The sequence below is a fragment of the Dermacentor albipictus genome, chromosome 1 (genome assembly GCF_038994185.2).
Source record: "Dermacentor albipictus isolate Rhodes 1998 colony chromosome 1, USDA_Dalb.pri_finalv2, whole genome shotgun sequence".
NCBI classification, from domain to species: Eukaryota; Metazoa; Arthropoda; class Arachnida; order Ixodida; family Ixodidae; genus Dermacentor; species Dermacentor albipictus.
In genome coordinates this window covers 159,739,403-159,763,919 of record NC_091821.1, presented here as the reverse complement: position 1 = coordinate 159,763,919, position 24,517 = coordinate 159,739,403, and the positions used below count along the sequence as shown (strand labels likewise).

The following is a 24,517-nucleotide window of genomic DNA, read 5'->3' as shown; positions in this document are numbered from 1 at the left end:
ATTAGGTAATGAACAGGTTCCCAAGAAAGTACAATGCATGACAGCTACTAAATTGTTTCATCAAATAGCAGCTTCAAGTGGTTGGAAAGAAATGTCTGTATGGTTAAGGTAATTCACACAAAGAATAAAAGCACAAACTGAGTGCAGTGGACGCATCACTCAATTGGCGTCATTGTTCCTGTATAGCATAGTTTGACTATGGTTGCTGCAGACGGAAACAGAGTAAATAAGACACCCATTTTGCATCTGGATTTTGTATTACCTGCTTCTCAGACCAACTTCCCACTCATGGGCTTGGTGAGGCAATGGCTGAGCTAGACTCTTTGCACAAACATATGCTTGCCTTCACCAATGACATGAGAGGGCAGTTGGATCAAAGTTGCTTAGCCCATTCACTGTGTGCGGTGGACATTAAAACACTCGTTCCAAACCGGATTCAGTGAATGTCACTTTAGCATTTCACAAGTGGCCAAAACAAATTTGCACCCAAACTCTATTTTCCCATTATTTAGGCATTTTCAGGAACTCGAAATAAACTTCACAAGGCAGCTTGGACCTAAAAAAACTATCAGACATCAAACTCAAACTTTGGCAGCGTTCAATAGCAGTGTGCAAAACATCACTGTGCAATTCTCGGACCAGCAGAATTCTCCCATTTCGTTCATGCATTCAGGTGTGATTAGTTAATTAGTTAAATATTGTTGAATGGTGCAAAAGTGACAAAAGCTTTGCTGTGCCTGACACAAGGTGATAAAATTTTGTTAGTAAATGCAGCATGCCCTGCACTAATTAAAGGTTACTTAAAAAATCTGTTTCGTTTAAAAAGCCGATTACATCAGTCAGAGGTATCAGTGCATCACCTCCTAGCATCAACATTGGGTGAAATGGCATGTGCGACTTGTACAATACGCGGAAGTACTTTTGTCTATGCATTTCGAGATGTGGACCTGAGATTAGAATGTGTATTACTGTTAACAGTTCAAGGCATTTGTCACATGTTGGTTTTTCCTCCTCTCTCAAAAACTAATTATGTGATTAGTGTGTGGCCTATCCGAACTTTGATGAAGCATTCCTGATGGTAGCATGTCTTCCACTCCCCAAGGGCAGGTTTAATGAGTTAAAGTTTATTGTTGTCTTTCAACTGTCATTCGTGTTGCCAGTTAGAGAGCAGTGCCTTGTGAACAGCTTGAATTCCATCCCTAACAGGTATGTTAACTTTTACAACATTTAGATTCCTTGTCTTGCTGACATTCATCTGCTTTTTCATTTCCGGGGATCCCAACGTGGCTTGGCACCAAGCAAAAACGAACGGTCTGGTCTTTATTCAGGCTTCTTAGTATATGTAGGATGTTGCCTATGATGGGTTCGTACTGTGGTTGTGTATTCCGATACCAACTTTTTTCTTCATAGAGATACCTTAATGAAATTTTCAGGATAGACTCATAGCAAAAGCATTAGTAGAACTACACAATTTCATGCAGTTATGTTCACTGGTTCTCAAGTTTAACACAATATGTAAAAATGGTGCACATTGTTTTCTCATTCCAGACATGGAGAATCAAAAGGTGCTGCAACTGTGAAATTCACTATGATGAGTTCCAGATAGATACCTCAGGGCAAGACAGAGCCCTTTTTATAAATTTCCTTGCTGAAAAATTTTAGCAGACCACCGAATTTAGTGTTGGTGATTAAGATTTTATCAATCAAATTTTGATTAAATATCACTAATTGCAGACACAATATATTTAAAAAAAAGGGGGCTTGTCTTCCCCTCAGAAATTTATTCAGATAAACAATAAACAAAAGCTTCTGGAAATCTGATGAGCGGTTACAGAGATATGGCTGGAACAAACAGCCTCACCAGCTAAAAAAGTCGTTTTGAGAAAAATGAGCTTTCGAAGTTTTGAGCACGTATACAGCCACCGACCGTTTATTCGGACCTCACAGGGTCTGCGGAAATGTCCGAATAAACAGGTTTCCGAAAAAAGCAGATTAAGAAAAAAAACAGATCCTTTATTTCTAAGCACTTATTCGGGCTCGGGAGTTAGGCTTGAGGAAATCGTGAATCTGCTGTTGCCGCTGTTCCGTTTACGCACAATCAGATAAGCCTGAATCTCGGAGAGGGTCATACGGTTACTATGGGCGCCTGAAAGCACAGTCACTACTTGTACACGCTCCCCATGCGATGGCAGCGTAGCACAAGGTGCATCATCTTCCGACTCGGAGTCATTGTCCGGCGGCGCAACAGAAACCTGACGAATGATCTTGCCGTCGTCGAGTTCTGCGCATGTCAGTACAGCGGTATCAGCACCTGTGAAACTGTCAAATAAGACGGTGTCCGGAATCGCAATGCAACCACTGCGCAGGTATCGGCAGAACATTTTCGGCGTCAGTAGGGAGCACATCGGAAGGCGACAAATCCTAGGCCTCCCTGCACCCACTTGCCGGCAATTCCCAGTACAGTCTGCGCGGGCACTGTCGGCACCATTAGACACTCGACGCGATGCTTCTGTATGCCACGTTAGATCACCGCAACCTCGACACAGCACACAAATCAAACACCACCACAACTGGTATGCGACTGGTGTCACGCCGACACCAGTCGCACAAACGAAAAACGTGGCCTACTGACAGCGTCGTGCACGAAGAAAGAAACAAATCAGCTGCTGGATTGTCTTGACATGGCTTACTAAGCTGAGACCGGAACTGCTGTGGCCACGAACCAGGCAGAAATGATGATGATGAGCGGGGATTTGCAGTAGCACCAATTCGTGGGGCAGCAAGGAAGCTCCATTAAAAACAAAAATGGCGCTCAGCAAGTCGAACCATGTACCGGTCAGAGTCTATGCATGGTGCTCTCGATTCCTTGCGATTCGTCTGTTACTGGAGCCAGCACTAACACGACTTTCGTTCCCTTTCAATATAAGTACAGCAAATTTTCCTTGATAAAAGCAAAAGTTCCCTGAGTTTTCCCTGAGTATTTCCAGACTATTCAAATTCCCAGAAAATTCCCGGTTTTCCCGGTTGGTAAACACCCCGAGTCCTATGATACAGGCCTTGATGGGACACGTTCATCGCTGAGGCCTTGATGGGACACGTTAATCGCTGCCAGAAAGTCATTGAGGGCTGTTTGTCCTTTCCCTATCTGCTTTGTTGCCACATTGGCTCTTATATTCACCTCAAAGGCCAATGAGTCATCCTGACGAGCAGAACTCCACGAGCTTGCAACTACTCCACAATGTAAACGTAGCAGCTCATGCTTTGTTGCAAGTCCAAGTTGGATGCCTCCTTGAACCTTCATCCCAGTCGTGAAGCACCAATGGCATGGGGTCCCGGATAGCAGGCCGCCTAGGGCACCCATTTGCACAAGGAGAAATTTTTCGCCTTCACTTGTAGCGGTGGCAGCTTCAGGATCACACTCTATTGCTTGAAATTTTCGCTCTGTCGCTGACATAGCGCCAAGTCCTCGTTGCACAGCAGTGCATTTTATATCCAGCGCCTCTTTCTCTTCACCCGTCAGGAAACGTGTTTTCAAGTGCAAAGTGGACGACGCGATTACGCTGTCCGAGGCAGATGAAAGAACAGGACGAGGAAGCCACTGTTGACGAGCATGAGACACCAGGTGCACTCGTCACGACAACTTTTTGCGCCGGTGGAGCAGAAGTTGCGTTTCTAGAAGCCTCTACGCAACTACACTTTTGCGTAAATGAAGCAGAAGCTGCCCCAAAGGAACCATCGGTGCGATCGTCGGCGAGCGGCAAGCTTCGCCATGCGGGCGAGCTTCATAGAATGCTTCCTTGCACCGAACGTGCGTAGCGTCTTGAGTTTCTTTCGGCGCACTGTGGCCGACCGCACAACAATCGGCAGGCTAAACGCAATAACGGTCTCGTAAAGACGGTTGAAAATCATCTCTCAAAGATTGTAGAAACTTGGAGAATATGCGAACGGCTGCAAAGATAGACGATTGCAAGCGGAATACACAAAGGGCGCCAGTGATAGAGGAGCCGAAGCAGATGACGACCGGATGCATTATGCAGGAGACCACTACGTCATCGCACGCAGCAGCCAATGGGAGTTGCGGGCTCCTCCGCATCTTTGAAGAGCGTGCACTTCGCCATATCTCAGCTTTGCGTCTCTGCCACTGGAAACTTGAAAAAGCTCTTGCGAGCCCTCCAATTATGAGCAATTTACGCCTCTCCTGCGCTGCCGCTGCCGCCGTGGGTGGCGGGAAAAAAAAAAACCCACAAAAATGCACAAACAAAACAACACCAAAATGTCGGCACTCAGGGAGCGGTGGACAAATGGCGTTTGTGCCAAGTATTTGAGCGCTCGCTCGCCGCTCGAGGGCTGCCACGGCTCGTTATAAACTTTATTTGAAATAGTTTCGCGATGAATTAGACGTTAATATTTACAGAAATGGTAGTTTATAAGACATACTGCCTGAATGCGTGGTTTCCCAAAAACATACTCTTTAGCGATTTCTCGGTTTTCAAAGGCCGTGTCCCCCCTTAAGTACACTTAAGGAATCTGTATAAATTTTAGATTTTTTGTGTCTCGCGTTTATAATCATTTGTACTGCCATCCAAAAAGCATAAAATTCAGCAGTGGAAACTGATACAAACAAACTGTGGCAGTCTGACTGTGTGTTCCTGTGTACCTTCAATTACGCTGCTTTCGACATACAATGAGTATCTTCGAGCCATGGGTGTAAAATTCTGTGCAAGTGTTATACATGTCTTGCACTGTGCGAAATTCCTGTAGTATGTGTTCATGAGGCATATTTTGTTTTTTTACATGTGTCAATGAAAAACCTAGACATTTCGCGAAATCGTTCCAAGGAGCTATTCTAGTTGGCCTTTGCATGACAAAATGCTTCAGCAGGGATATTGTAGTCACGGCATTTTGCTTCAAATCTAAGTATGAGTGGTTTTATACTATTTGGCTTGTTTGTGTAATGTAGTCGTTTGTCGCAGTGTGTGATAATGTTATAGCAAATATGGTCTGGCGTTGAGCAAACTCTTAGGAGTTATGTCAATGTTATAATGTTTCAATAATGCATTTCCATTAATATTGCTATAAATAACATTGCCAATTTTTTATTGTTGTACATACCGTAAAAACCCGCGTATAGTACGAGGTTTATTTCCTGTTATTAGCGTCCCAAATTTCCGCCTCGTACTATATGCGGATCCGGACAAAAATTTCAAAGTTCGGCTCGAAGTTTTGGTTTCGTTATTGCTCTGTGGCTACGGCTTGGCTTCGTGATATCTGCATGGCTACGACTTGGCTTTGCTATTGCTGCCTGGCTACGGCTTGCCTTCGCTATTGCAGTGTGGCTACGGCATCGTTTTTTTCTTTGTTGAGTGCGGACCTTGGCAGTTCATGTGTAAACCGCGCTTCGCGACGTGCATCGTTTTTTTGTGAAGGAGCACGATGTCGGGTGCACGGAAGCAGTACTCGGCAGCTTTCAAGCGAAATGTGATTTTAGCGGCAGAGGAAATCGGCAACAGTGCGGCCGGGAGGCAGTTTGGCGTCACCGAGGGAAGCATCCGCGGATGGCGACGGCATAAAGAAGCACTTTTCGAGTGCAGCGGAACGCAAAGAAGCTTTCGCGGCCCGAAGAATGGGACATTCCCGGAAATTGAACTCAAATTGATGGAATTCGTCCGAAAACAGCGAGCCACGCATCTTGCTGTGAGCGTGGAGCTCATGCAGGCAAAAGCTAGGGAGCTTGCGAGAGAAAAAGGCCTAACGAGATCCACCTTCAAAGCAAGCAAACATTGAATTTATCGGTATATGTGCCGTGCAGGATTTTCATTGCGCCGGAGAACTTCAATTTCTCAAAAGCTGCCGGAATCATTTGAAGAGTTACTGGTGGCTTTCCAGCGCTACGTTATTTCGTTGCGCAAGTTGAAGAACTTTCAGCTAGGGCAAATCGGCAATGCTGACCACAGCGTGGCTGGCATCGCCAGCCACGCTGTGCAAGTGGATCGTGGACGCATGGGCGAGCATCCCAGAAGACCTTGTGCGTCGTGCTTTCAAGAAGTGCGGGATCTCGAACGGGCTCGATGGCACCGAGGACGAGTACCTCTGGGAAGATATGTCAGACAAAGAATTGTCCGATGAAAGCGCAGCGGAGGACGACAGTGAATGAAGTGCTGAGTCCGATTTAAATAAATGTTTTCCCCGAGTTTCTCTCACTCGTATTATACGCGGGTAAAACTTTTTTTTTCCATTTCTCGTCCCAGAAATTTCACCTCGTATTATATTCGGGTTCGTATTATACGCGGGTTTTTACGGTATTTCTTCTGGCTCTTCCACATCAAAAACAAGAAGGATGCTTGGATTCGACAAAACATGGCATTGTAAGTTTTCAGGTTCAGTGTAGATACTATTCTCTCCCCCTTAAAACACAGTAAAATATCAAAATGAAACTTGCCTGCGTCAAGGCGATTAACATGCTCCGTGTCAGTGGACGGCTTGAAGCGACACCGCACTGCTTCAACTACTGTGAAACTGAGTACGGGCAACACCACTGGAAACAGAGCAAGGGTCACCAACTCAGCCTTGGTGTCTTGTTGCACCTGACCAACATACATGACCTGCACAAAAAAACCCATGGGAAAAAGTAGCACTTATTGTAATCTTTCAGACATGCGTCATTGCATCACTTATACATGCTTAAAGAATACAAATGCACAAAAAGAATTGTGCGGTGCACATCTATAGCACATGTGCATAAACCACTTAAATATTCTAATGACCACAATTATGCAGTCACCTATATAGTATCTGATGCCGAAATTCAGTTGTGGAAAGAAAAATTATTACCACAATGCCTCAACTTTATGCAAGAAACCAAAGAAAATTCTAAATAGGTTTCCATTTTACTGCATTTATTGTGCACCATATGACATTTTTCTTAGTGAGGTTTACTGGCACGAAGGCAATTAATTAACAATTACCGTAGCGTACTCACTACCTGCGCACATATCGACATCAAAAGCTCACTTCAAACAACACTGACACCATTGGCACACACACTGTATTAGAAAAAATATAATGCACCCTTCACCTGTAGCTCCCTGCTTAAAAATGCACCCGTGCTTCATAAGGGTACAAAGCGGTAAAGTATGGCACTGAACTCTAACACCCTTGATTTCTTCTCAAGTTGTGAAATCTCCATGTGATAAAGAGGAGCCAAGATAAGATTCAATAGATGAAGTCATTCTACTGTGCATCTGCACCCATTTAACAACTATTTTGAGCATATTGCTTGTACTTTTCTAACAGCTCAGCATACCCATATTAATGTAAAAACTTCTTTATTTTAGATCTCATAAAGGCAGGTCATGTTTTATTTTCAAGGTTGCTTTACATACAATCAGATTCCACAAGACCGCAACAAATGTTAGAATTACATGAATTATTGAATGCATGAAAAAACAAAAAGCATATCCTTACAATATAAACATTCCTTTATTTACTTAAATGCATTACGATTACTTCTATTTTGTACAATATCAGCTCTGCAACTGGAATTCTCTCCTTCTTCTAACTGAGAAGTGTTCGCAATTGGCTCACAATTTTGCAGTGTGGCAGCAGCACGAGACACACACTTTCACTCAAGTAGATTATTTTTTCTTTGACTATGACACACACATCGCGACTGTTTTGTTGCCACCGAGACAGCCAGTGATTAATCATCCACTGCAATGCACCCAGCGGCCTCGAGGCACACTAACCACAAACTCTACTGCTATTCTTGCCCTTTGCATAACAGATTTGTGGCTCAACGCTCTACTCGGTTCTCCTTATTGACCAGTGTGGCCAAATAAGTTCGATATGCTGTGACCAGAAGGTCAGTATGAACTATCTGGTTTTACAAACAAAAAAAAGGTCAAATCAACAAAATATTTGCCTTTCCTTAGCAAAGCCTTGAACCTAATAAAGCTGGAATGATGAAAGGTGAGACAAACTGGATTCGCAAATAGAAAAATACTAATAAAAGAACAACACTGATAAGCATCCCAAGGACATGGGACATAGTGTAAATTTTATTAGTATCAAGCACAACGAACAAGCGAATAGCTGCAAGACAGACTGCACCTCCCCCCCCAACATCAGCAACGCAAAATAGTGCCTCATAAATTACCTTTAGAGGTGCAACAATTCACAGGTGATTCTAAGCACCTGCATTCCTGTGCACTAAGATTCCATTAAAAGACAGTGACCACAGTGATGCCAACATAAGCCAGTTCAGTCTGATAAGGTTTTCACAAGCAGCAGCATTACTTGCACACAAGGCAGACAATTGATTTTCCCAACACTTTAAACAACACACATTCAAAGGCAGTAATCATACCTTTCTGTGAATGTCTGACAGCACTAAATAAGAGGACGTAGGGTCCATTTCCACCTTCAATGCAGGCAATGGTGCCATGTCTCCGGGTGAAACAATGAACCTGCAGATTCCGTGAAAAAATAAAAACGTTCTTTGAAAAATTTTCTAGGTACAAGAACAGATTTATACAAAAAGTGCTCCAAAATTGTTGTTCACATTTGCGAGAGTGGCAGGCATTGACACTTTTGACTCAAGCCAAAAAGGTCAAAGCACAACGAGATTAAAGAATTCTCACACATCACAGTGTGAAACAATTGTCATTGTGGAGTTTTTTTCATTTTTTCCCAGGTTGACCCTTTGTGGCAAGTACGTTTGTTGCAGCTTAAATAAAAAATGAGGACTCTTCCATCGTCAGTTCTACAAGATGATTTTTTTCTAAATTAAACAACATACTAATGCTTTTGTTTATATGGCAGTAACTGATTTAACATCAACCACATTTATTCCAAGGTAGCAACTTCCAGTCTGACACAGAGGAAGAAGGCAAGCGTTCCCCTTACATGCACACACTGCCTCCTTCTTAAATACGATACTAGGGATAAAATTTTTCAGCAAGCATTGATGTCGCTGCTCATTTAAATTGGAAAATTCAGCACTTATCGGAACCTATTTATTTACAGTATCACCTTTTTGGCATTTTCGGCCCTTGGAAAAAGTGCTCACACGTATTTATATTGCAATGGAAAGAGTAAATTAGAAACCTTTATTGTCATAAAGACAGTGCAGCAAATTAATTAAGCAAATTAAATGCGGAAGGGGCACGCAGGTCTGTACATGCGCCAACAGTGGCCTGCGAAAAGAAAATGGGGGCCAGCCAAGATTCCTGGAATCACTCTATCCAATATGTTCAATCGGCTTGGGCCTCTTGACATAGGTTCTCCGGTTGTGTCCTCGCCCTATTTTTGTCTGCAAGTTGCCATGCTGATGATGGCTCTGATGACCGCACCTGATAATGGCTCCTGTTTGGACAGCACCACTTTTTACCCATTACCTAATCCCTTTTGCTTTTTCATAGCTGGACACATCAGCTGATGAGGATACAAAGCAAGTGCGGGGAGGAATGAACTTGTACAGGCACAACCTCCCTTATCCAATCCCCTGTTTCATGACAGAGTTGGAGAGACCGTTGGTATTCAAGCTCAATCACACCAGCAACTTGAGGAGGTAATGCGACCATTTTTAAGTGGCAACCAAAAACAAATTGAAGGCGGCCGGTGCTCACACTGGCAAGAAAGGGCGAGCGCGACCTGCAAGCTACAATCCCAGAGATTACCCTCCTCAGTGACACCTCTAGAGATCTATGCAGTTCGCGCGCAGTTCACAGGGTTCGCATTCAGGCAACAGCCATGGGTTTTGATTTGAGCGAAGAGGAAGACATCGTCACTGTGTTGATGTGCTCTGCCATGCGTGGCTTTAGCTGTGACAGCGAAGAAGCCTCCGAAGAAAAGGCAGCGCTAGTGGGTGTGCCCATGCCGCCGTATGCGATAAGTGGCCGGCCGCGCAGGCCGCCTCCTGCTCGAACTCTGCGCACATGGGAATCGGTGCATAATTTTTTTTGCTCTCTTTTGATGCTCTTTAGCGTTCTCCGAATGCTACCGTATACATTCGACACATTGCTGGAAGTGCTGTGCCTTAGCATGACGAGGCGAGACAACAATTACATTCCTGTAGTTTGCCATGGTAGCATGGCCTTTGTAATTACATTCTTGTAGTCTGCCATGGTGGCACGGACTTTGTATTTGGTGCGACACACGAGGACGCCAAATGAAAACACATGCTAATAAAACCTTAGCACGGCACTGACTGGTTTAGCCGTTTTGCAACCATGGTCGCGCGACTGAAAAATCGAGCCATGAGCAACTGGCCAAGAATAGTTGCACTTTGAGAAAAGCCACCATTTGCGACAACTTGCTACCAACATGGTCGTGTGACCGCTGTCAGTCGCCGGTGTGAATGAGCCTTTAGGGCGAGGTTGGCAATAAAGCCTGCTCGTCCAGAAACCTCACTTTAAACCCCCACATACTGGAGCTTTTTTACCGGCTGATCACGAGTAGGGGACTCAAGTATGGGCACCCAACCGACTACGGGGCGTTTGATCTCATGCAGACCTAGTGTGACGAGCCATCACAATTTTTATATACTTGGCACATTTCACTTTAAAGGGACCCTGAAACGCTTTTGACAATTTTCTACAAACGTACTAAGTCGTTAGAGTACGTCCTCCTGATCATTCATTGACACATCTAAGTGCCCCGCGTAAAGCGTGTAATTTATTATAAGGTTTTAAAAATGCACATCGCTGCCGATCGCAGCACACTGGTCGGCGGAATTTTAAGCCGCCCCTACCCATATGACCGAAATCACCCATATGACGTCAGTGGGACGAGCTATCCGATTGGCTGACAAGGGCGCGTGATCGATAATTTTTCCAAATTTATGGTAAACAAATGATCTTCGTAATAGTTGGAATGTTAGTTAACTTGTTTTTATGAAAGAATAATTTTTCAGTACACTTAAGCACTTCCGGCACACAGCAAGTGTCGTCTGCTTGTGTTACAACGTACTCCATTTTGACGAGAACTCCGCGGTCGGAGTCGGTCTCGGTCTTTTCGCGAGCACTATGATTCGACTTTGTTGCCTTGTGGACTGCAAACGCAGTGACTGGCAATATGTCAAGCTGCGACATCATGTCTCTCTGCAAGGCAGCGTACGAGCGAACTAGCTGCTGCGCATCAGACTGCCGTTATCCGATCGGCACCAGGATTTGCGCATTTGTGGCCGTCACTTTACACCGTAAGATTACTAATGCAATAGCGTTTCGCGAGTCCAGTATTAGGGCAAACGCAAGCGCAAGGGGACAGAGTCTGGCCGCTTGACGGTGCCGTAACGGGATGAGCCATGAGATGAGCAGAAGGGCAAATGTGAATGGTCTGCACGGTGCAGCCACCTGGTGGCACAGAGCTCAACCATACACAGTAGCAGCAATGAAGTGTATTCTTCTTTGCTGCTGGTGTGTATTTTTCGCAGGAGTGTAATCATCAATACATTGTTTTATAAATGTTTAAAATGTTTTACACTTGGTTAGAGCAATATTAGCGCTTTGTTTGGCTGGTTAAGCGCTGCGCCAACAAGTATATGGACCGTGCAGATGGATCAGGCCGCTCACGTACGTCTACGCTAAAGTTCCTTCATCAGCTTGAGTTTATGCCTCCAGTCATTTGCCGAAATGACCAGCTTGCCTGTGGTTACCGGAATACAAGACACGTTCGGTGCTACGACAGAATGCTCGCAACGCACGCTGCTTTGATAGCTCTCGCTTGGGGTCGACAGCCAAGCGGCTGGCGGAGAGGTCTCGCACGGGCGGGGGGGCTCCAAAACAACCGGAAGTGGACGATGTGACGTCGCATCGCGATGCTGAACCAGTGAAGGCGGAGCTTAGCCCGGCTCGCTCGGCGAACGAGTTGAGGAGGAAGCATGGCTGGGGAGGAGGGTAACTTCTAATCGCTTGTAGCTCCATTAATACGTAACGCTTCACTTAAATTATGATGCGAATGTTCTACTTAAGCTGTACCCTAAGTGTCTACAAAATTTGTCCGAACAGTTTCAGGGGCCCTTTAAATCAAATCTCTGAAATTGGAATTTAGGGGTAGTTTCCGGAATTTATCAGTAAAAACCGAGAAGTGAAATCCCTAAATATCACCAAATCCTTTCTTTTTGGTTGAAAAAAAGTTTATTCAGCCAATTATTCTGTGCAACGAAAACAAGCGCTTCCAGTGGTCAGATGCCATTCAGCTGATTTTGTTTCTCTACCAGCTGAAGACCATGATGAGTGAGAACCCTCAAAAGCCAGTTATGGCCATTGCAGTCAATGCTATTGTCACAGTGAGTCAACAGCCAAACATTCTGTGCACAACGTCATTAGGCACCACTCCTACACAACGGATATGCTTGCCACCACAGAGCCTATGCAAACATCTGCAGTCATGTCACTTTAAATGCAGTGCCTTCATTTTTAATACAGAAAACTCCCATCAAGACAAACTCAGTTAAGTCTAATTCACGGGTATACCGAACAATGCCGGAACGTTTGCTTGGTTTTCCGTAGACTCACTGTAAAAAAAATCCACTCCATATGAACTACTTCGCATATACTCTTCCGTTTAAATAAACTTTCACAGTGACTGCTAACAATACCGATTCCGCTCAGTGGGGATCACAGTCCTGACGAGGGATGCGAAGAACACCAAAGGAAAAGCAAAAAACGCTTTCTGGCACAGGGGCGCGAAGTGTATATGCTCCACAGACCAGCAAGAGATGTAAGAAAGTAAAAAATAATTCTCACAGGTCGCAATCAATGAACACACGCCTTTTAAACAGAGATAATTTTTTCTTTTATAGGTCACCGGCATGGTTGTCGGCCATGTTGCCGAAGCCTTCTCCAAGCCGAAACAAGCAAAGCCTATTCAATCTGGTACTCGTCAACCGCAGCCAAACTGCAAGAAAAGTCAAGTTAAGCCACTAAGCTGTAAAGGCTGCATTTGCAATTTGTGCCATTTGTCATGCGAGTTCCGTTCGCTCTTATCATTCACCATTCATGGCTGGTTGATCCCATTGATAATGTGGGCGGAGCCTTGTTCTGACCACTGATGAAGTGCAAAAAGAATGAAAAGAAATAGCATTAGGTGGCGGTCCCACTCCAACGGCACGAGCCCCCCATTTCAATACTTTTGGAGCAACCGTGGCAGCTCTTCTACTTAGGATATAAAGTTGCCATATATGCCACAAGAAAGCTTAATTCTTGTAGATTCCAACAATATATAATATAAAGAAATTGATTAGTGTGATTTAGAAATAAATGTTCAAGAACAAGCATCAGATACATGGTTCTTGCAAACTGTGTCTCAGTTGTGACCATAATTGGAAGAAACTATCGCATTTACTGCATTGCGTCTTGCTCTGTAGCTTTAGGACATATTTATCTCCTTCATAGACGCAGCAAGATAATGTCAAATTTTTACTTTTTCTATAATCTGCTTTGGAAGATTGCCCAATATCACAACTTCTATTGTAAAAAGCCCACCAACTACACGCTCAAGGAAGCTAAATTTTGGGTTAGTTAGAGTTCAATGAATCTCCATTTGACGAAAAATTTCATGTACCTTTATTAGTTTTGCTAATAATGCAACCGAAATTAAGCAATATTTGAAATTCTGGTCCTACTTTTGCCCATTTTTGCAGGAAGGTACTAAAGCTACGAAGCTGTGGTTTTACATGAGACAATTAGAAGCCCGAATTCAATATCTCAACGCATACTTTTCCAATAAAGCAAAAAGAAATGCTGTAAAGGACGCGTGAATTTTACTATTTTTTTTTTCCACAGGTAACATAGATAAAGCCAATGCAATTTTCAAACCGTACTATAATCTAAGGACTCGTATCTCAAACATTAGCAGCTATGGTCTGTTGTTATTGTAATATGCTATAATCACAGCAACAAACTGCAAAGAAAGAAAGAAATTTATGCTATTTTCGCAATTACATGCAAAATTTTCACCCAGCGCCATCTACACGACTGCCACAAAAGTGCTGAACCAGAAAGTTCAGTTTCTCCGAATATGGCGGGCCAAAACATTTTACCTCGGGAACAAATGTTTTAGACATTTCCGCCGAAGGATTATTGGGGCGGAATCTTATAACGGTTCCGAAAGCGAACCAGTTCCCTTGCCCGCACATGATTGGCCAGAATTGTGGTTGTGTTAGCGGCCATCAGAGACAGTGGGGCGGTACCGCAAATATTGAACACGTCACACATCTGTCGATCATTTTCAAAGCAAACCCGTCATCAGCCATGAGTGGAACCGGTGAAGAGGTAGTCCGCATTGGGTTCCGTGGCTGTCGCTTGGCTGTTTGCTTGCGACAATGGCCATGCGCGGGGGCCGCGCCACCTCGGAAACTTGCAGGTGATGCGCGCTCGCGCGCATTGATCATCTCTAAGGTACGACTTCATACATATGAAAACATGCCGGCGCCCCTCATTCTTTGCCTCGAGTTGCTCTCCTGTACCTGTCAACAACTGGAGGCGTTGGACGCGTTATCAGAGCTGACAGATGAGGAGTTTCGGCGTCATTATCATCTGTCAAAGGGAACCATCCGATGGCTGTGCGACGAACTGAAGGAAACGAGCAGCCATCGCCCTTTGCTAGTGCGAGACGTGCGGCCAGAGGAAAATGTCCCTGGGTGACGACATAATAAAATAAAGAACCAACTTTCAATATTTCCGCACAATTGATGGTGATGGGGCTATTTCCTTTGATTCGAATGGTAACAATTTTTAACGCGTGGATTACCACCTGGCGGCGAACAGTTGAACAAATGGTAATATTGCCTAATGTACAATATATATACCAACACGCAAAGATAATTGAAAACTTTCAGGACAATATTAAAATAATAGTTCATATTTATTGAGCAAGAAGAAACATTCTGCAATTCTTAACTCGTCATATGACGATGTACACTTCAGAGGCGGCACCCACTCGTTTATTGGTCACATCTTCCACCTCCGGCTTGGGAGTGGCCTACCGTATTTACTCGCATAATGATCGCACTCGCGGAACGATCGCACCCCTGAATTTTGTCGTCAAAATTTGATTTTTTTCTTTCCCATGTTATGATCGCACCCTGAACTTGTTGCAGCGATATGTCGTGTGCCAAGTCTAGCTAATCTTGATCGCACTTACCATCTGTCGAACGCTACGCGAACGACTCTTGAAGACATACCAAGCAGTCTGCATGCACACAACATTCTTAAGCAGATGCCCCATTTCATTCCTTTCACCACTTTCCGCACTTCCATTAAAAAAAAAAAAGCTACAACCAAACTTGCCTTGATTACTTGCAGGGTTCATAATGGTTTTGGTCAACAACAACATAAAGGGCGCCTTTGATTCTTCTCATCTGCACTTGTGGGCACGCAACAAATCGCGAGTGGCCATGATAGTCGCCACTGTTAGAAGTGTACCCTATTCATACGCCGACGCTTGTAACGCAGCTAAGATATTCGCCCATCCTTAGCGGAAATGTGCCGTATTAGGATAGCAGTGAAGTCAAATGCCGCAGTTTCCACAGCATGTCCGCCATATGTTTCTATGTCACTGGCAGCTGAGTGCACCCATCTCTGTTTCTTTCCCCTCAAAGTGGACACGGCTACGTTATTGTCACAAACTTGCAGATGTTAACGATATCATTCATTACAGATACGGAAGAAACTGTTTCAATGCGCGTAATATACTCCCGAGAAGAAAAATACTCGCGTTCGGCTCGTTCCGCTTGCTCCGCCGGCCGCCATTTTTGTTTTGATGTCCCGCACTGACAGCGGCAGCCACCTGCTTGTCATCCCGCAGCAAATGCGGGATGAAAAAAGAAAATGTTTCTTTTCGTGGGAAATTTAACTCACGTAATGACCCACCCCTGAATTTGGACCTATTTCTTTTGTCAAAAGAGTGCGATCGTTAAGCGAGTAAATACGGTATTTAGTGACATAAGCGGCGAAGCGAACTGGCTTACATTTGGAAACGTTACAAGATTTCGCCCCTCGGCTCCACAATGCCCGTCAATCATCCTGAAGAATTAGAGGAACCACTCCCAGAGGCATGGCCAAGGCCGCGAGAAATACATGCTGTTGTTTCCTGCTTTTGTCGGACTAGTACGTGCATCGCAGCCATAGCAAAAGCTCGTGCCAGCCAAGTATGAGAGCCGCCTGCGTGGCCGAAGGGAGGAGGCCTCGCCCATAGTGCGCTACAATTCCTCCGTGAAACTTCTGTTCAGTCGTCGACCTTATAGGCGGCGCGATTACAGTAGCACAATAGAGTAATCTTCCTCTTTCCTTTTTTGATTGGCTGACAGAACGCACTGAAATAGAGTTGTACTGACCACTGCACTTAAACTTTATCTTTCACCTGTGACCGCTTTTCACCAGGCGCAGGACGCGCCTGCACGTATCGGAAGTTTCTCGAACGCTATCGATGCTTCTATCTGTTGTCTGTTGTCACCGACGCTTACGTAATCTCGCTGCATGAGCGACGCGAAAAGCACGCATGCTGCAATACTCAACGCGAAGTAAGACGAGACTGTAGAGAACAAATTGCACCCCATCCACACCACGTGGTGTCGCCCATTGGACTGGGCCGGTATTTTGTAGCGATGCCTTTCGGATGATAATGCCTTTTCCTGCTTTTCGTGCTTTGTCAGTGATTAGAGCGAGTCCACTCACGTTATCAACGAGATCAGCCCGCCGTGAGCAGTGGATAAGACTAGCATAGAATAAAGGCTAACGCATTGATGTGACCGGCATTTCGATCCTCCCGGTGAGCCTGGGGCTTCGAGCCGGAGTTGCGCCTGCTGAACGGCCAAGGCCTCTTCAATGGGCATCAGTGAGCTGCCCCCTTTCGAGCCCTCTTCCTGGCGGTGGATGGGCTGTTGTGATCGGCTGTTCACCCCGCGACACCCCTCGGTCACGGCTCACACGATTATGGTGAAGTGGCCGAACACCTCATCAAAATAGTTCTCGACACCATATTTTTTTAGAAAGATATTACCGACTTGTGTTAGGCTTCTCATCTGAAAACATGGAAGCTAAACGACAGTATGCATACGCGGAAAAATACCACTGCTGAAGTCAAGGTCACGGGTTCGACACCAGGCCGTACCGGCTGTCATTTGATGGCGGCAATCTGCAAAATTACCCTTGTTTGAAGCATTGCGAACCCTGGGTGACATGACAAAGGAAGAACAAGTTGTGAAATATGCGCGAATCATATTCTACTAACAAGACTGTGGAGCTGATGGCTTAGTTCATGCCTGCTTATCTGAAATTGGGTAAGAAGACCGTCAAGCGACCTAGCCTTATATATATATATATATATATATATATATATATATATATATATATATATATATATATATATATACACAGTTGCCGACTGATTTTTCGGACCCTCTAGGGAACGTAAAAATGTCCGAAAAAATGAATGCATGCAAAAAACGCACTTTTTTTTCTCTTTTTCTCGGATCTAGAGGTAAAGGACAAAGTACCAGGTTTCCGAAACCCTGCCAAAGCATCAGTGAAGTGGCTATAAAAAAATGCATTCAAAAACTCTGTATGCAGCCGACTGCCAGTTTATTATGTACATGTGCATCATCAGGCAGCCGGTTTTATTGCTGCAGTGGCTTGAAGAACTTGTTGATTGTTGTTTGGATGGCGCTCCGGTTGCATGCGATCATATACACCTCGATCTGAGCAAGGGTCTTGTCAGCACTGTACACCGATGAAAGAGTCAACAGTGCTCGAGTCGACTCGGCGCTTGTAGGCGGCGCAGGCATTGGCTCCTAATTTTCAACATCGGAGTCTTCTGAATCCCCCACAACCTGGCTCCTTGCTACATGCCGAACTCCTTGCTAATGTCAGCCTGCGATGGGCCGCTCACGACTTGCTTAATAATGGCGGCATTCTTCTCCATCGTTAACCGACGCTACTGCTTTCCGCGCTTCGATGCCATTGGTGAGGACAACGAAGATGGAGTGGGGGCCATCGAAGGCAAGCAAAATCCTCAAGTTGCAAACAGTGGAGTTTGCAGACGAGCGTCGAAGCACCTAGGCCTAGCATCGCAGAGCACACTTGATACAACAGCACAACCACACACCACGCTAGCCAAAACGTGGCCTACGCAAACAAATGAAATGGCGCCGCTCCGGAAACTTTGCCAAAGGCGGAAGTGCGGCGATGAACAGAGCCAGTGTGGCCAGACAAAACCGGTGTGTGATGGCTAGATTTGGCTAGTTGTGGTTCAAAGCGGTGATATGCTTCGGCTGCAAGTCGATTTCCTCTGCAAGGGCGCTGCACGAGGAGCCAAAGGACTTCCCGTTGCGTCAAAAAGTCCGGAAAATTGGACGACGGGGGGTTCGAACGTCCGAAACTTCAGATGTCCTTATACATCGATTCTATGGGGCTCGTGGCAGTGCCGCAAAGACGTCCGAAATATCAGGCATGTCCGAAAATTTGGGCATCCGCAAATTCAGTCATTGACTGCATTTAGCTTCCTTGCAATTTGAATATATTTCAAGGTGCACAAATGTGGTATTATAGACTTACTGCACTCCCTGGGAGCCCAGCTATCAAGAAAAGCAAGAATTATTCAAATTTTATGTTTAGGCAAGTCACTATGCCTCCTGGAACATTGCAGAGTACCAAAAAAAAAAGCATGTTAAGAAAAGTGGAAAAAACTAGCCATGATGTGAAAAAAGCATTTTATTCTCCTGGATACATGAAATTGTCATAGCCAATGGCTCAGAAGGCTCTAGGGGTATAATCTGGATGGGGATTTCCTCGCTGCTTTCGCTGCTGCAGAGGACATTCGCTTTCTCTCCACACTAACAATGCGACGACAGTGCTTTTCATGGGAGATACTACTATTGATATAATATTCATTTTTTTATCAATATTAATGCAACTTTCTGACCTTATTAGGATTTCTGTGCTGGTTTAAATATGCATTTTTTTTTTCCAATAGGCCATTTACTTCTGAAGATAAATGAAATTCATGGTTCATTATTTGCAGAAACAAGAGGAAAATATCCGCGCAACAAAAATTCATATTGTCACGTGCCTAGTACTAGAAAACATAAAAAACACAATGATAGCAATAGCTTTCTGATACAACTAACATAAGTAACTCAATAGCAATTCAATATTTCTGTTCTGAATGCGAGTTCCCTACTGTCTGATCTAAAGCAGAATTGAAAAATTTTAAAGCACAAATTCCAAAATCTGTTCCTACCATTGTGTACTTTGCACACTCAGCAAAGGCCCCAAAAAAAATTATACCTCTACCTGCCTTGAAGGCAGAGATATCGCTGCCGCAAACCAGCAAGGAGTCAAAAATAGGTGTTTGGAGAAAACGATAAAAAAAGAAAGACATTGACTTTTAATCAAAAGTGCAGAAATAAGTTTCCAATATTTTGCAGTCAAAGTGACCAACAGGCACCAGGAATGTAGTCGCGCTGACCATGGCCACCCAAACGTGGCAAAAGCACCGTTTAGCGCCGTTCGCCGATTCCCGGTGGCTTGCATCGCGCGCGTGGGTAAGGTTGTCGTTCACACAGGTCGAGCTTCACGCCAACGGGATATCGCTGCAGCACACACAGGTAATAACGATCTTTATGGCGAGGCCATATTACCGTTTGCGTTCGTTTACTGTGACGCTACCGCCGCAAACCTTGCACTTGACAAACAACAAGGTTGAAAAGAAAGAGGGCAAAAAAGTTACTTTGATAGACGCAAAACTGCGGGTCAACAATGAATACTTTATATGGAATGATGCCACGAACACCAGGATTAAAATCCATGACTATCGCAGTACTTCAAAAAACGACTGACTTGCTCCCCCTCAAGAATTCCGAATCTTAAATATCAATGCACGCAGTGTTATCAACAAGAGTGATCAGCTTGACGCGATAATTCTTGCGCGTAACCCACACATTCTCGTCATCACAGAAACATGGCTGCATGACGAAATAGAAGATACACATGTCTTTCCCTCTAATTACCGTGCTTTCCGTCGTGATAGACCTACTAGAGGTGGCGGTGTTGCTATTTTGGCGAGACAAGATATTTCGGCAGTTCTCCTACGTCAAGCTGATAATCTTGAAGTGATCTCTTTAAAAATTCTATGCCATAATGTTTCTGTTTTGATTTTTGCTGTTTACCGCACTCCCGATTCCGCTCCGCAATTTCTCAATGATCTGCGTGATCACATGGCGACTTTTGTGCACGAAAAAATTTTTCTCATAGGTGATTTCAATCTTCCGGGAGTTGACTGGATTCACGGAACTCCTAGCGCTGATGTTAATATGAATAATGAGCAGTTGCGTAACATAATCTTGATGCACAACTTCCAGCAAGTGGTTACTGAGCCAACACGAATTAGCACTACTTCTGCCTCAATACTTGACCTTGTGTTTATTAGCCGGACTTTAGATAATTATTCTGTCTCTGTTGAACATGGCATTTCGGATCATGAACTTGTGGCTTTTTCTTGCTACCTTGATCCTGTCAGATCTACTCATTGTAAAACTATTACTGTAAAGGATTTTTCACTTGCCAGGGATGAGAGCATACTGGATTACCGTAAAAACCCGCGTATAGTACGAGGTTTTTTTCCTGTTATTAGCGTCCCAAATTTCCGCCTCGTACTATATGCGGATCCGGACAAAAATTTCAAAGTTTGGCTCGAAGTTTTGGTTTCGTTATTGCTCTGTGGCTACGGCTTGGCTTCGTAATATCTGCATGGCTACGACTTGGCTTTGTTATTGCTGCCTGGCTACGGCTTGCCTTCGCTATTGCAGCGTGGCTACGGCATCGTTTCTTTCTTTGTTGAGTGCGGACCTTGGCAGTTCACGTGTTAACCGCGCTTCGCGAAGTGCATCGTTTTTAGTGAAGGAGCACGATGTCGGGGGCACGGAAGCAGTACTCGGCAGCTTTCAAGCGAAATGTGATTTTAGCGGCAGAGGAAATCGGCAACAGTGCGGCCGGGAGGCAGTTTGGCGTCACCGAGGGAAGTATCCGCGGATGGCGACGGCAAAAAGAAGCACTTTTCGAGTGCAGCGGAAAGCGAAGAAGCTTTCGCGGCACGAAGAATGGGGCATTCCCTGAAATTGAACTCAAACTGACGGAATTCGTCCGAGAACAGCGAGCCATGCATCTTGCTGTGAGCGTGGAGCTCATGCAGGCAAAAGCCAGGGAGCTTGCGAGAGAAAAAGGCCTAACGAGCTCCACCTTCAAAGCAAGCAAGCATTGGATTTATCGGTATATGTGCCGTGCAGGATTTTCATTGCGCCGGAGAACTTCAATTTCACAAAAGCTGCCGGAATCGTTTGAAGAGTTACTGGTGGCTTTCCAGCGCCGCGTTATTTCGTTGCGCAAGTTGAAGAACTTTCAGCTAGGGCAAATCGGCAATGCTGACCAAACACCAGTTTATCTGGACATGCCATCGCCCCTCACCGTGCACGAAAAGGGCTCGAAACAAGTTTGTGTCCGGTCCACTGGGAACGAGAAGACGCGTGTTACCGTCATGTTGTCATGCACGGCAGACAGCCGCAAGCTCCCGCCCTATGTCGTCTTCAAGCGCAAGACAATGCCGAAAGGTGAGCTGCCGAAAAATGTCATCGTTAAATGCCATGAGAAAGGGTGGATGAATGAGAGTCTTGTGCTCGACTGGATAAAGTCCGTTTGGTGTAGGCGGCCAGGTGCACTGTTGTCGTTCCCGTCCATCCTCGTGCTGGACGCGTTTCGTGGCCATTTGGCCGACTCGGTGAAGAAGCTGTTGCGTGATTGTAATACTGAACTCGTCGTTATCCCTGGTGGGATGACGTCTCAGCTGCAGCCTCTAGATGTTTGCGTCAACAAGCCTTTCAAGGACGCGGTGAAGCGGTGCTACGCAGAGTGGATGCGGTCAGGTGAACCTGCAGTGACGCCAACTGGGCGGCTGAAGCGGGCATCGCCAGCCACGCCGTGCAAGTGGATCGTGGACGCATGGGCGAGCATCCCAGAAGACCTTGTGCGTCGCGCTTTCAAGAAGTGCGGGATCTCGAACGCGCTCGATGGCACCGAGGACGAGTACCTCTGGGAGGATATGTCAGACAAGGAATTGTCTGATGAAAGCGCAGCGGAGGACGACAGTGAATGAAGTGCTGAGTCCGATTTCAATAAATGTTTTCCCCGAGTTTCTCTCACTCGTATTATACGCGGGTAAACCTTTTTTTTTCCATTTCTCGTCCCAGAAATTTCACCTCGTATTATATTCGGGTTCGTATTATACGCGGGTTTTTATGGTATCTTGACTTTAGTCTTAGCGGTTTTGGGGGACATGACACCGTTCAACTTTGGGATGAATTTAAGAATATTTGTACGCACTGTATTGACAACTTTATTCCAAATAAAACCAAGCGAACATATAGAGCTACTCCCTGGATGACGCGTGACATAGTGCACATAAAGAGAAAGGTTAAACGACTAAGACGACAGGGTCTTTCTCGTGACATAGTAGAACCCTACCAAGAAAATTTAAATGAGGCTATCAGTGTTGCTAAACTTCGCTATTACCAGTTCACCCTTCCTAACTTCATCAGAACTGCTCCTTCCAAGTTTTGGGGTTATCTTAGAAAAAAAAGTAAATCAGTTGACCATATTATGCATGAGGGCAATCCTGTCGTCGCTAAACAAGATATCGCTGTTCACTTCAATGCTTATTTTAACAGTGTCTTTTCGAACTCGCCCGTTTCCCCTCGTGTGAATGGCGTAGCACACAATGATTTTAGTTTTATTTCTTTGTCTGGCGTCTTTTCTATGCTTCTGAATTTAGAAACAAAATCATCTCCTGGGCCTGATAACCTACCAAACGTGTTTCTTCACAGGTACGCTGAAATGCTATCTCGCTTTCTCGTAATCATCTTTCGTGCATCCCTTTCATCGGCGGTGCTTCCTAACGACTGGGTTTCTGCTCGTATTGTTCCGATACTAAAAACAGGCGATCCATCACTAGTGGCAAACTATCGTCCCATTTCACTAACCTCATCTTGTTGCAAACTTTTAGAACACATTATTGCTTCTGAAATCAATAAATTTCTCGACGATAGAGCCATTCTATCTCCTATGCAGCATGGTTTTCGAAAGGGCCTCTCCACTGTAACCCAATTAACCACTGTAGTTCACAGTCTCGCTAGCACTATCGACAAATCAGGGCAAACTGACATCATATTCTTGGACTTCAGGAAAGCATTTGAACTTGTATCACACGCAAAGCTAATAGAAAAACTTGAACATTTGAACATTCCTTCCCATCTCGTAAATTGGATTCGCGCTTATATTTCTAACCGTACGCAATTCGTAGTAGTTGATGATTGCTCTTCCAGCACCCTTCCTGTCACTTCTGGTGTTCCCCAAGGTAGTGTTCTTGGACCATTATTATTTAACATACAGTTGAACCCGGCTATATCGAACTCGCCAAAAAACGCCTATCAGTTCGATATAGAGCATAATTCGATATAAGCCTGCGAAATAATTGGATGTCATAAAAGCACATACCATTTATAAAATCACTTTATTGATGAAACTAGCTTAGTTTCGCATGAAATAGTCCTGCATTTTCTTCTGCTTGGGCAATTTCGCTGCCTGCGACGCACGCACTTCCCCACGTTGTCTAAGGAGTCGGAGCAGCTGAGGCCGCAACATTCCGCATTCGCGCAGAAGCACCGGACTAGTGCGAGCGCACCAATCACTTCGGAGGATGTGGGCCAAAAACGGTCGTTGCTTTCCTCGTTGTGCCCATTTTCACTTGTGCTCGGCACGATGTCGGCAATGTAGTCTTCGTTTCCGGGCTCTCCTGTGGTCGCGACACCATCATTTGCGCTCACAAACTTGTCCACCGTTGATTCGTCAACAGCTTCTGGAAATTCTGACAGCTCGCTCCAAACTTCGGCAACAACAGCAACGGCTTCGTCGCTATAATCAGAATTTAAAGTCATCACCGAGCACGCGGAAGTCGGTACGGCTGAAGCTATTTTGGATGAACCACTCGTACACGGTCGTGTGTACGCGTCGGGCGCCACGGGCACACGGGCACCGGGTCGCGAGTTAGGCCGCTTTAGCCCTAATTTCCCCCTTCAAGATCGTGCCGAGAGTGCACCTCGGAATCTTGTACGTTGCGGGGACATCCGACTTGTCACCGCGTTCGACCCGGTTTATGATTTCGAGCTTCACGACGAAAGGCGAATTCTGCCGCTTCATCACGGCAACACTGCGGGAGAAGGCGCACACAATGAATCAGATGAGCAGCGAGACAACTCGCACTTTCGCCATCTTGCATGACGAAGGCACAAGAGCCTCTGATTGGCTGTCTGAGCAAGCGCTGCGGGCGGGCGGGCCAGGAGCATTTTTTGTAGGGGGGTGCCGGCGGCTCCGAAGTATCGCGGTCACGTAGGGAGAGCGGTTGGATGGAGCCGCGCCGCCGGGTTTTCCCGTCACCACGAGGGAAAGCCAACTTCCTGGGGAACTTTCCG

General features: G+C 45.2%; 1 protein-coding gene across 6 annotated transcripts in view; it reads right to left on the bottom strand.

Annotated features, from left to right (window-relative positions):
• Positions 1-24,517, bottom strand: part of Ge-1 (Enhancer of mRNA-decapping protein 4 homolog Ge-1) — a 214,164-nt gene that overhangs the window by 109,212 nt on the left and 80,435 nt on the right. For all 6 annotated transcript variants that reach the window (XM_065443156.1, XM_065443139.1, XM_065443174.1 and 3 more), the window contains 2 exons: positions 8,366-8,465; positions 6,440-6,602 (listed from right to left, as the gene is read on the bottom strand). In XM_065443156.1, the coding sequence (XP_065299228.1) occupies positions 6,440-6,602; positions 8,366-8,465 (263 nt within the window). The remainder of the gene's footprint in view (positions 1-6,439; positions 6,603-8,365; positions 8,466-24,517) is intronic.